The sequence below is a fragment of the Cheilinus undulatus genome, linkage group 15 (genome assembly GCF_018320785.1).
Source record: "Cheilinus undulatus linkage group 15, ASM1832078v1, whole genome shotgun sequence".
NCBI lineage: Eukaryota > Metazoa > Chordata > Actinopteri > Labriformes > Labridae > Cheilinus > Cheilinus undulatus.
Genome location: NC_054879.1, coordinates 33992355 through 34005922, shown reverse-complemented (window position 1 = coordinate 34005922; position 13568 = coordinate 33992355). Strand labels below are relative to the sequence as shown.

Below are 13568 nucleotides of genomic sequence, written 5' to 3'. Positions count from 1 at the left end.
GAGTATTGTAATCAAAATGTCATCACCTTTGCTTATTGTTTTCCTTCTGATTGTTTTAAATCAAAGGCCTCGCCTTGCCAAACCGTGTAAAAGTTGTGGATTATTCACATCAATTCTGAAAATACTTTGCTGGGAAGCAATGCAGAGACTAGTAAAATATGAAGATGTATCACTCTTGAATTTATTTTCTGGTGCCAAACTGCAGTACTTGTGCAATCTTTTTTTCTTCTGTGCAGTAAAATTACCTCACTGTTGGCCAGAAAAGCTCAGCAGTATACTTTCATAATTTACTAAATTTAACCTGATGGCACAGTTGTTTAATTTTCAACATCCCTCATTGAAATGCCATACAGTCCAAACGTCTACTTTGATTTCCTTCTAGCATATTCTAAAACTTTATCAGTGTTTAAAACTCTCTGTGATTCAACATGGTTTACACACTGTAAACTCAGAATATAGTCTTATTATAATCTCATTAGAAACACTGATTTATTCATCCACAACCAGCAGTGGGAAGTAAACTGCATTTACTCAAATTCCTGCAATCAAATAGATTTTTGGTGTACTTTTTCTTTTTTTAAATATGTTTTCAAATCAGTAGTTTTACTTGAGTATATTCTGGATGGAGTATTGTACTACATTTAAAAAGCATCAATTAGTAAATTAAAGAGTCACAATGAGGAGGTCAAAGCTTTCTGTCAATAATATAAAATTGGCCAGTAGTTTGGTTTGCCTACAAATGACAAGAAAATGATTCCACACTACATCCCACAGTCCTCACAACAGCTGATGCACTTAACTTTATCATAAAGGTCTGACTTTGCCTGGACAAGCAGGAATGGATTAGACAAAAACACAGTGTCCACACTTAGACTGGCTGACTGGAAGAAACCTATTAAAAATCTCAGAACTAAAGTTACAAACAACCAAAAGAAAAAAAGCTCAGCCAGAAGATTTAACTTGCATCTCATCCGTTTGAGACATAAATCGGTGTTGTGGTTTAACTGGTGTTAGATTAATTACTGAGATTTTGGGGCTTTTGGAGACATTAATGCTACTTGGAAAAGGTTTGTAGGGTCACAAACTCTGTTTAGAGAGATGGAAAAAGGAAAACTCTGGTGACTTTTCAGATACCTGATCAAAAATATAAAAATGGTGGTGGCTTGCATTTTGTGACACTGCAAATCCTTCCTTTTACCATTAATGTGTCTGAGGGCACCGCCAAATCATTATGGTATGGAAAACAGCAGTAAAAAGGATGTTTGGAGTCATTTGAATAGGCAAAACAAAGTGTTCAAAGTGAAGTTCTTCATTTACTGAGTAGAAATATGGATGTAAATGCTTTCAGTCTTATTGTATGGTTGTATGAAAGGTTTTGGTGGGCCCCAGGAGAATTTCTGGGTTCAAATTGGGCCGCAGTATACTAAAATTTAACACCAGTCATCAGAAGGAAGGGTTTGTGTGCACATTTCTTGTTATCAAGTGAGGCATCGCTTTTACACAGACGATCTTTACCAACAGCCATTTCGCATTGCTATTTCCCATGATGCACCTCTGCTGTCACAACAACACTTCGCCATTTCAGATTTGGGGGGGCTGTAACTCCCGCGAAGGAATTAGGTCAGCCTAGCGGAGGTGCCAGGCACCGGCCGTTTCTTCATTGAAAATATCGATTATCTCATCTTCTCCACTCTCAGAAGGATTGGTTATTGTGTTCCGATGCGTTTTATTTGGCTGGCGCGGATGAGTTTTTCCACCGCGGGCCCGGGCTGAAGTGTCAAGTCAGTAGTCGGATTTCCCTGCTAACAGCTAGTGAGCTAGCTGAGTGTAAACAACAAGGTAGGCTGGGTGGTCAAGCTGGCTGGTTGGGTTGTAGTTAGCTAAACGAACAAATATGAATGTATGAAATGAGTTCATTGACACTCTCTAGATTAAGTTTAGACTGTTAATGTGAAGAGTGTATCTTGATATCAGACGTTTATTTAGAGCTAGCGTAAAACATGCTAACAAGCTAACGGTTACATGTATTCACGCTGCTGCTGCGTAAGTTAATTCAACTTTTTAACAAGAGCTTCACCAATGTTTACATTATCGCTGATATGATTTTATTCCATATTCCATCTGTTTGTAGCTCTGGTATCTCTAAATTACGATCAGAGTTAGATATTTAGAGCTGAAATGAATGTTTTGTGTTCATTACCAATCTGTTGTCGGGTACCTGCTTAAGCATGGCCTCTGGCTAATGTAGCTTACCATTATACCACGCAACAACTCTTCTGTTCAAGAATAATCGATATCAGACAGCCTGATATCGATATCAGGGAAATTTTAGGTTTAAATAATTGATTTAAACCATTTAAAGTGGTGTCAATGGGATATATTCCACTCTATTTAATATTCAGTAATACACCTACAACAGACATTTCAGAGCAAATTTAAGATCAATAATAAAACTTGAAGCAGTGGAAGATTGAAATAAAAAAAGAGTATCTAATGTTACAGATTTTGAAGTAAAAAATTATACACAATATGCCAAAAGGTACCCAAACTTATAAAAACCCTGTCAGATTAGACGATTTTACCTTTGGTAGCTTAGACTATTGTAAGAATGCTATTTCATCTACATCAAGTCTGATTTCTTGTACATTTAAAGTAAATGCACCAGGTTGGCTTGTCACAGACTGTAAACTTAAATATGGGACTTTTAAAAACTCAAACAAGGTTAATCCATGTTTCCAAACCATGTCAATTCAATTAAAAGTCCTAGCACCTAACATCATAGAATTTACTGCTTTTAATTATCAAAACTTGCAAGCCGATGCCACCTCATTTTCTGTATTGAAAATATCTGTAGCAGTTTGTTACCAAAATACTGCACATACTTCTTCGCAATTTACACAGCAGCCTGTCCCCCGCTTGTGGCAGCTTTTGAGGCTAGATACTTAATGCTGAAATTGAATCATGTTTTGAATAATCGTAAAATTATTGATCGCATGTTATTATTTTAAGTATCGGAAGTAATATAACAGCCAGAAGTTTTGACTTGTGTCTCCTTTTATCCTTTATTTTATCCAATGTATACAACCAGTGTAACAGTTTAACTAACATTGGATTAACTGGTGACACTCCTTTAAACATTATACTTTGCCATGTTCTTCTCAAATGTAAGAATTTATCAGTGCCTTTGTGACCTTAATGCTTCTTGAAAAGAGTTTTCTGGGCCATGAAGTATGTTTCCTAGATGAATATGAGAAAAAAATTGGGAATTTAAATGTAAAGGCTTGGCTTTTAGATTGATTAATATGACCCGGTAAGTGTTGATAGGGTCTCAAAGTACAATTTATGAGCCACTGCCATTTACTTTGTTTTAATCGGGCATCTACAAAGTCACTTGTTCATCAAACCAAAATATGATAAGTCAAAGGTAAATATTTGAGCCTCATGTTATGGTTGTACATGGGTTTCTGTGGGCCCCAGAAGATTTTCAGGTCTCAGATTGGGCAGCAGCACACTAAAGTTTGGGAAAGGCTGAATTAGAATATTTCAAATTGTATGTTTTGTTTTTTTTTTTCAATTGTGGTATCTAAAAGTATTAAAGTATCCAAAAATCCAGAATTTGACATATTTATAAACTGCATGATGATACAAAACATCAAAAACTATGACTTAAAACAAAGGTAGGGAGTTCAGTGAAGTACATAGAGTAGATTTTTGCTGAAATTCCTAATAGCCACTAGATATTGATAGATCAATATCTAGTTCATATCAAAGTTATCGGTCTTTAAAACATATTTTATATTTAAAGATGAACAGAGAAACAAACTTTAGTCCTTAAAACACTCTTGAACATTTAAGGAATGAGGATAACTGAGAAAAACACTAAATATTGGCTGTTTACATCATGCCCACAACATAGAGCCCAACTGTTTGATATTATACATTTTTAACATGATGTCTGCTGTCTCTCTGACACTTTGGGATGCACCAGTTTTGGGTATCGGAGGCTGATACCATGCTTGCTTATAATCAATCCCATAAAACATTGCAGACACTGCACTTGATGACATATTGCATCTTAATGTTAGCCTCTAATCATTTAAAGTGGAGTAGATTGGAAACTATGAAAATAAAAACAAAATAATTTGAAGTACTGTAAATGTATTTTTCAGTGTTCATCATTGTAGGTAACGAGAACCCAAATGAAAGCACTCATACTTGGTCTAAAAAAAGCAGCATTGATGCTTTTATGCTGCCATAAAACAGATGTGCACAAAATTTGCAGGAGTTCCAATTCATTAACCTGACACGCCAGATGGATTTGTTATTTATAATAACAGTAGTATAATAACAGTATGATTACATTGATTGATGTAATTTCAGGGAGATAAATGAGTCTGTTGTAATTTTAAGTAACAGTTTGCCAAGCCTGAGTGCAGTAATCATAAGCCATGCTACCAGGGTTGGTTTCCTTCTTGGCTGATTTTTGGACCATGTAGCCATTTCAAAAGTCCATTAATTCTGCTTGAGTCAAGTATTGAGGTGTTTGGATGTGACAGTGATGTGCTGGGGTTATTGTTCCCAGTTCATGGCATGTCAGGTCACGTGTCACATCATTACTTTTAAGTTGGTTAGAAGAGGTACATTGTGATCCTAAAAAATATATATCAATAATGTTTCTATACTTCTAAAGTACACATTACCATATTACCATTGCTAGAAATGAAATGTATTCAAAGTTGAAAGTTTAGGAAAAGGTGTGGACAATTTGGAGGCAAATATCAGTTTGGTTTTTTTTCTCAAATTTCTTTGATGTAGAGGCTCATCTTCTACAAATGCTATTGTTGGGGCTTTTACTTTTATTTAGAAGTAGCAGAGAATCTCAGTGGAAATCTGGGAGCGAGAGTGGGAATAACATGTGGGTCAGGAGCAGCAGGCTAGACTTGATTCCTGGCTTCCCACTTGGAGGACTATAGACTCTGTAGATGAGGCATGACCTAACCACAAGGCCATCTGTGACTCGGGCATATCTTTTTTAAAGATTTAGATGAAACAAGCAATTTAAATCCCCTCAAAGATTAAGTTATCAAGTATATAATCTGAAAAGACTGCAATATTTAAACATTTATTATTATCCCAATTAGTTGCATAAATGCACAGAGAATATTTGTGTTTGCGTTGGTAACCCACAACAAAGTGACAAACAACAGCTGTTTACACTCCAGATGGGATTAAACTGAATGGACATGCAAAACCATTGGACGTTTCCTTGTGGTGTTGTCAGTGTTAAGTGCGGGACTAAAGCAGACTTGCCATCTCTTTATTCCAGGATGAAGAGGGTGAAAGGAGGAGAAGAGGACAGCAACAGCTCCTCCAGTAAGAGCCCACCAGAAGCCCGCAAGAAAGTGCGGAAGCAGTTGAGCGAGGAGTCCAAGGCTCTGGTCATGGCCGGTCAATCAACAGAAAGCGACTGGGCCAGGCTGCCTCAGGAGCTCCTGCTTCACATCTTCCAGTACCTCCCACTGCTGGACCGGGCTTACGCCTCCCAGGTGTGCCGTGGTTGGAACCAGGCGTTCCACATGCCTGAGCTGTGGAGGTGTTTTGAGTTTGAGCTAAACCAGCCAGCCAGCTCTTACCTGAAAGCTACACATCCAGATCTCATCAAGCAGATAATAAAAAGGCACTCCAACCACCTGCAGTATGTCAGCTTCAAGGTAGGGCAGGAAAAACTGTTGTTTCTTTGTCCAGAAACATGCCCAGATTCTGGGAAATTTTGACATTTCTGGGTAATATTATTATCAAGTATTTTTTGTTCAGGAGATGTTCTGTGTTTTATTGGCAGGTTGACAGCAGTACAGAGTCTGCAGAGGCAGCATGTGACATTCTCTCACAGTTGGTGAACTGTTCACTAAAGACCTTGGGGCTCATTTCCACGGCCAGGCCCAGTTTCATGGAGGTTCCCAAGGTAAAGTGATCATGAAACACAGGAGGAAGTTTGTGTTTTAATGGTGTTTGGTTAACCATTTAGAGGGGGTGAAATCACAAGATCCCTTGTGGAATAGTCCTTGTATTTCAAGCTGAGCTTTGAAATTTTAGCTGGTGAAATGTTTCTGAAGAAGGTATTATTTTTTCGTCTCTTTATCTGAGAATCAAACTGAAAACAGCTATGTTTGTACTCATGCATGGCCAAGGACAAGGATGTAATTACTCCCAAGGCCTCCAGGCATTGGATGTTATTTTTGCCCGTTTTGTTTTGTCTCTTAGTGTAAAAGTTTTGTCTCTCATCCTGGCCTCTTATCCTTCATATGAACTCTTGAAAATTATGCTCTTAAGTCTGTCAGCAGTGTATGAGATAGTTTATGACGCAAAGTCTTGTCCTCATTGAAACTTGAAACTTACAAACGCACAAACACGTGCAATGTTTTTGTCCTCAGGTTCTTAATACCCCGAGTTTTAGGACACTGTTTTTAAGGACAACAGAATCCTGCAGAGCTTTTGCATGGCTGTAACTATCTGTCACTGTCGCTTTTCTTTTTATTATTCAAAAAGGCACCTTCTTTTTTTGCATTTTATGGGTTTGAGTGGTCATGAGATGTAGCAAAATGATCTTTTTACAAAGTTCACTTTTTCTAAAACCTTGCGCACACTAAAAGATATTCATGCTGATTTTCAGCATGATTCTCCCTTCCAGCCAAAGTCAGCAAAGGTCACTTTATCGAATAGCTCTAAAGATTATGTTAGCTAGTTTTTCTGTGGTGTTTTAAGTGTTATCTCCACTTGGATCTGCTCAGAGCAGAGATTGTGAATAGAAAACATATTCTGTATTTACAACAGGGTTCTGGCAGTTCCTTGAAAAATCTTTAAAGGTCCTGAATTGGTCTTTTCAGGTGTAAAGTCTAAAATGTACTTCTATTTTTACTTGTTAGAAGTCTTAAATTTTAGATGCCACTTTGACTAAGATGTGTTGTTTTCCACTCTGCATTTCCTAGCCAACCTTGTAAGATTTTAATTGTTCTTTTTTGTGAATATGCTTGTCAGGGTTACCTATTATGACTCACTGTGACTGAATAAGCCTTGTACTGCTGTGAGACACTAGTCCAGCTCTCTAACCTCTGTGCTAGCAAGTTGCCGGCCAAAACATGTGTAAAGCTGTAAAGCATGTTTAACAGGTATTCCCTGACAAAAGTGTTATTCTCCTTTTAATGAATTAAACTGTTTAGATTAGCAAAGCAAGAGCCACAGCCATAGCCATGATAGGAAACGTGAAGCATAAAGTTAGATGGACGTCAGAAATGGAGGACTAACTTGTTGATTTGTGGCAAAAAAACATTTGTATTTGTAGTGAGTTCTGTAAAACATACTGCAGTCAAAATGATGGGCAGGAGCTGGACCGAAATTTCTACCCCAAAGCATGTAGCAAACACCTAGACACTTTTGGCTTGTTTACTCTAAACCCGAGTTTTGAGAGTGGAGACTCTGGTTTTCATTGAACAGAATCTGTTATTGTTTGGTGTGCTGTGTTAGCCATCTCATTGCACACCACACACTGTAAGAGCAAAATGTGTGGGGTCTCTCAAAATTGGTTTACATTTTTAAAATCTTTTGGTGTGTGCCAGGCTAAAGAGTTCTAATTTGAAGCCTCAACACTTTGACTTTAAATAAATTACCTAAGTCTCATACTCCTGTTCTCCAAGAAGAGGCCTTTATATCTCATCTAGCTTTTCTGCTTTGTCCTGCACTAATCCAACATGAGCAGCTGAGACAACTGGATACTCCCACACAGCCATAAACATAATAACTAAAGCAGATGATTTAGTTGTCCTGGCCACAAAAATCAGCTCTAAATCCCCACATTCATTAATTTCAAAGTGTTCTCTGTGCATTAGTTTAAATTAATTATATACAAAGTGATGTAGCTATTCTGTGCCATTTGTGATAAATAGGATCTGTACCGCTAATCTGTATTTTAATTTCTGTTGGACTGACGTCATTAAAAAAACTCTGCCCTGTTTTTCTCCACAGTCTCATTTCATCTCAGCTCTGACTGTTGTGTTCGTCAACTCCAAATCGCTGTCTTCTCTGAAGATCGACGACACGCCAGTGGATGATCCGTCTCTGAAGGTGCTGGTGGCCAACAACAGCGACACCCTAAAATTGTTGAAGATGAGCAGCTGTCCCCACGTCTCCCCTGCAGGTACAGACTCCTGTTAATGTTTACAATAGCTGCCCGGTCAGAAGGTCTGGCTGTTTTTTTCTGCAGTTGTGCTTGTTGGATGATATCCAAAGCTAAATATTTTCAAGCCACACCTATGTTGCAATTGCATTGCAATGTCTTTGATTCCTTTTTTTTTTGAATTGCAAGACTCTAAGTGTTTTCCACCCAGTGGCTTACTTAGAGCCTGTAATTATTTAGTCTGGCTGCACACAGAGGCTGCATGATGCATTATAAAGGAGCTGTTACAAGGTTATCCTGTTCTCCATCTTGCATTCTTTCCTGGAAACGCTTTTGGAAGTCAACTATGATAATGTCTGCTAATTTAACTACAGCTTGTCTGGCATGTATAGGGATTTTTTGTGGCCAAGGAAGGCTTTTTGTTCTTTTTTTAAATGCCATGTTTTCAGGAGTTGTTTCTTTGTTGTACAAGTTAAAAACAGGGGTTTATGTTGAAGTTCAATAACAGTCTCTTTGTTTTTGCAGGGATCCTGTGTGTGGCCGACCAGTGTCATGGGCTGAGAGAGCTGGCTCTGAACTACCACCTTCTGAGCGATGAGCTCCTTCTGGCCCTTTCCTCAGAGAAACACGTCCACCTGGAGCATTTGAGGATCGACGTGGTGAGCGAGAACCCTGGCCAGCATTTTCACACCATCAAAAAGAGCAGCTGGGACGCCATGGTGCGGCATTCACCCAAATTCAATCTGGTCATGTACTTCTTCCTCTATGAGGACGAGTTTGGCCCTTTCTTTAACGAGGAGATCCCCGTCACTCACCTCTATTTTGGCCGCTCTGTCAGTAAGGAGGTCTTGGGCCGTGTTGGCCTCCACTGCCCTCGTCTTGTAGAGTTGGTGGTATGCGCCAATGGTCTGCGTCCTCTGGACGAAGAGCTGATCCGCATCGCGAAGCACTGTACCCAGCTGTCGGCCATTGGCCTGGGCGAGTGTGAAGTTTCCTGCAGTGCGTTTGTGGAGTTTGTTAAGATGTGTGGCCGGAGGCTTTCCCAGCTGTCAATTATGGAGGAGGTGCTGATTCCTGATCACAAATACAGCCTGGATGAGATCCACTGGGAGGTTTCGAAGCATCTTGGCCGGGTTTGGTTCCCTGACATGATGCCCACCTGGTAAAATAAAGCCAAAGAGGCACACGGGAGTTAAGTTTGTGGTGTGGATGATTTGTGTTTGCATTGAAAAGCCTTTAAATGTTTGGCTGTTGTAGAATGTTTGGTGCCAACTGGGAGAGCTTAAACTTTCTGAACTCCTGGAGTGGAGTGCAGAGTGAGGATGTAATTTGGCGCCTGACTGCTACACAATGTTATCATGTCATGCAAACGCCACAAAAATCTCTGCCTGTCAGCTTGAGCATGGACTGTGGAATCCTGCTTTGCTTAATCTGGAGACGGAACTGGCCACGGTGGCTTCTTCAGCTAATAAACAATCACACACAGAGCAGTTCAGGGGGAAACTACGACTAAAAAGCAATGTTTTATAACTGCAAATTGAGTTATATGGACATTATAGCCTGGGTATGATAATCTGTAATATGAGAGATGTGTGTGTGTGAATATGTGTAGGTATGCGAATGTGTGTGAGAATGATCTAGTGTTTTTTTTTAACATTGTGGACAAATTTGGGAAGATTAGATGCACAATTGCATGTTGTTACACTACCACTTGGCCTACAAAAATCCAGATAGCAGCTCTGCACTCTAACAAAATGGCATTGGAGGTTTCCACATGGCTTTTTTGTACATAGTATGTGACAGGCCTTGTTAGTAAGCAGTGGGTGGGGGTGTTTAAAGTTGCAGAGGAGTGGCTGGGTCCTACACCGCCTACCTTCAACTAATTTAAAAAGAGGAATGGTGGAAGGGTGTTTGAAGACATCTTGCTTTTCCTCTTAAAGCAAGCTCAATCATACATCGTTTCAAAAATAAATGTTGGAAGTCGGTTAGAAGAAACAGAAATGTGTATATAAGTCGCTATATTTGTGATGTGAAGGTGTACAGTGTTGATTGATGTCATGGATTTTTATTTTCTCCATTTTGTCCTGCATCACAACTCACATTGGCTCTACTAAGAATTTTCTCGGTTTTGTACAGTCGTAGATTTTCAAAGCACCTTATATTAAAACCAAACTGTAGTCAGGAAAAAGAAAAGCCTTCTGCCATGATTCAACTTAAAGCAATCTTTAAAACGCTCCGATTTATCATCGTTGGACTTGTATTGTAATAAAGATTATTAACACTGTACCTGGACTCTGTTGAATCAGATCCCAAGGACAGTATTCTGAAGATACAAAGATAAATAAATGATATGATAATCTATGTAAATATAGATAGTGCACAGAATTGTCTGAATTTGGAGGTAGATCATGGTGATTTCCCCAGCCTTCATATACAGATAACATTGTTATATTTCTATAATAATCTAGTCTCTGCAGCTTACAATGCACTCTGGGAATGCAAAAGTAAACATGTCTCTCAGGTGCATCAGATTCTATCTCCTTTATAGGTTTCATTTGTATCTTCTGCTATTTGCCTGTTCAAGCTCTAAACCTGTTGTGAATCTCTGCCCTACTATTATTAGTCTACATTTACTCTGTATCGTGTCACCACATCGTATGTACAGCAGAGGGCGCAGTGTTCATCCTGTCATTCTAAACTCCGTCTTTACAGATATTGCTACTCCTGTCCAGAAAAAAAAAAAAAAAAAATCATCCATCCATTTCAGTCAAAAGAGATTTGGCAAGTCAGATGAGTGAAACAAACATTTTTTTTCCTTTAAGAAGGAAGTCAAATGCATCTGTATATAAAACGCTGTGTGTTTGATTATTATGAATAGAAATGTACTTATTTCTTTATTTTGCCCTCTGTCGGGGTTTAAAGTTTCCTTAACCAACAACTCGTGTCTTTTATAAAAACCAGAGTGCGAGTTCTCCTTTACTAGATGGATCTTTTTCATACCGTAGTCACTAGAGAAGATGAGCAGTGTAATTTATTGATATGGATTCTGCTTTTGTAATTTGTGTTTTTCAGTTGTAAAAAAAACGAAGCAATCAATATAACATGCAAACAGACCGGCTCAAGTTTAGTTTAGATGCTTTCACTTTTGTCTTTATGATTTTGCTGCATGCAGGTTGTCCAAAAGCTGAACTACAAACTTGAATCAATTTTAACACATTTGAACTAGGGATGTTAATCCAAAAATAACAGACAGAACAGACAGATGGAATTACGTCCTAGTAACTGAACCAGGAATGCCAGTTAATACATCCTTATGCTTTTGAAAGAGGCAATGGCGTCTGAAGACTATGAAGTACTACAACCATATCGGCTTTAGGATTACATTTGTACTGCTCTCTCTCAGCAGTCACCAGATGCTCAGTCTTATTAATGATCTTAATGACATCAAAGGACCCTTAACTAGTCAAGAGATCAGTAAAAAGAATTATAGCATCACATGTGGGGCAACTTCTTTGAGGAAAAAATACTTGATATAACAAATTAGTTGTAAGATTGCAGTGAAAAGTGGAAATTCTCTGAGATAGTGAAGTCATGAATTCACAACAAAAACCTTGCAAAGGGGAGCAATGTGATTCTTTGGCAAGGGAAGTTATTTTTTCTCTTGTAAATTCATAGGGATGTCATAATACCTTGCAATACAATAAATACCGATATAAATATAGACATTTTAATCACTCTGACCAAAATATATACCAGTACATACATTGCAGTGCTCTCCATTAACCAGAAGAGACCGCTATTAGTGTTTAGCAGATAGCATTGTTATATTTCTAAGTGGCTGGTAATAAGATCTCAAAATTTAAATATCATCAAATATTTTTAAGGAAAATGGGCATCTTATTTAATAATAAAGTGCATAAAGAGTTTTTGTAATCATACAGTCTTACTAATGGGGTTGATTAATGTTGTTTTATGCGTCATTTTCTGCATTAATTATTACAAATAAAATGTTCTTAATGTGACAGAGGTAAAGTGCATGATTAAAAAATGATTTTGAAAAATGTAAGGAAATAAATAAGCAAGTAGTGACTTTCCTGACTTGAGAAATATCACAGAGCAACACAGTAGCAGCAGGAAAACAGGAATTGATGCCATATGTTCATTGTGTTAGTGGCACCTACACATCAGTGTTGACTGGGTAGGGCTTGTATGGTATCTAGCCAATCAAAGCATTGCATCCCTATAAATTTGAGAATATCCAATCTATTTTTGTAAATACACTAAACTTAAATCTTTTTGTTTTTTACACAGAGTTCTTAAACATCTGATAAAGGTGATCTAAATAAATCTTAAAACCAGAAAAAGGCATATAATTAGTCTGCAATGTCAGCAAAGTAATGCAGAATGCCTTCAACTTCACATTTAATTCCAGTAATGCTTTCTGTCATCTAAAAATCACTAATTGTCTTTAAGATGTGTCATGGTAACAAATGTTATTGTATTTTATTAAAAGTTGAATAAGAAAAGTGTAGTGGAAACTTTGGACAACGCTGCATGTAAACAGGATCTATAGATAACACTGTTTTTTTTTCCTGTGTCAGGCTTCATTTCCTTCTTTCTCAGCTTCATTTCAAACTGCCTAACACTTTGTCGACTCAAAGCGACAAACTAATCCAAAGTAAAAAACATCCTAGTAATGAATTCAGCTTACATAGCCTATTGATAGAAATGGTCTGTTTGCACTGAACTGTGCTGATTGTCTGTGCTCATGTACATTAGCATCTCAATGGTACAGTAACATATCTCCTGATTATTTCTCATAACTCGTGCGGTGCATTCAATGATTGCCGTGACAGCAGCTCTGAAGTGAAGGTTGTGTCTCAATACTCTTCTGTTTTTTTTTTCTGTTGTCTTTATCGGCTCTTCTTGAAAACAGAACTACAGCTATCTTAACCTCAGAGAGTCCTCGGTAACTTTTATTAGGATTAAACTGGTGTTAATAATGCTGTCCTTTAGTTTTACTCCTGTATGGTAAATGCTCTGTCTTCTCTGCTTTACTGCTGGTCACCTGTCTTGAAATTGAAATTATTGGTTTGGACATGTGATCTTATACTGGTAATAAAAATTTGTGAATGTACTCTTTGATTCTGTGTTTTTATTATTTTTCAGAAAAAGTGGAAAAATTCTACCTGATCAAACACATCTGACTTCTAACCTGCAAGCCTGACCTGATGTGATATACTATTTTCACAGCATTTGAACCCAAAATTATGCCAGCATACTTTTCTACCCCAAAAATGAGGTAAATCAGTGCTAAAGCTACTGATCCAAAACATAGATCCAGACATTTAAAAGAAGGAAGAGAAATTTCTGTAGTAACTGCCGATTAATTACCCCT

The 13568-nt window shown here is 37.9% G+C and overlaps 1 protein-coding gene across 1 annotated transcript; it reads left to right on the top strand.

Moving 5' to 3' along the window:
• Positions 1-1567: 1567 nt before the first annotated feature.
• Positions 1568-13307, top strand: fbxl3a (F-box and leucine-rich repeat protein 3a). Its single transcript, XM_041806793.1, has 5 exons — positions 1568-1839; positions 5327-5711; positions 5840-5962; positions 8020-8191; positions 8696-13307. Exons 2-5 carry the CDS (start codon positions 5328-5330, stop codon positions 9334-9336), a joined length of 1320 nt encoding a protein of 439 aa, XP_041662727.1. The 5' UTR covers positions 1568-1839; position 5327; the 3' UTR covers positions 9337-13307.
• Positions 13308-13568: the final 261 nt, after the last annotated feature.

Coding starts and splice junctions, on each gene's coding strand:
- fbxl3a (XM_041806793.1), top strand. CDS start 5,328: ATGAAGAGGGTGAAAGGAGGAGAAGAGGACAGCAACAGCTCCTCCAGT. Junction 5,712..5,839: donor TGCAGTATGTCAGCTTCAAG/GTAGGGCAGGAA, acceptor TTTTATTGGCAG/GTTGACAGCAGTACAGAGTC. Junction 8,192..8,695: donor TCCCCACGTCTCCCCTGCAG/GTACAGACTCCT, acceptor TTGTTTTTGCAG/GGATCCTGTGTGTGGCCGAC.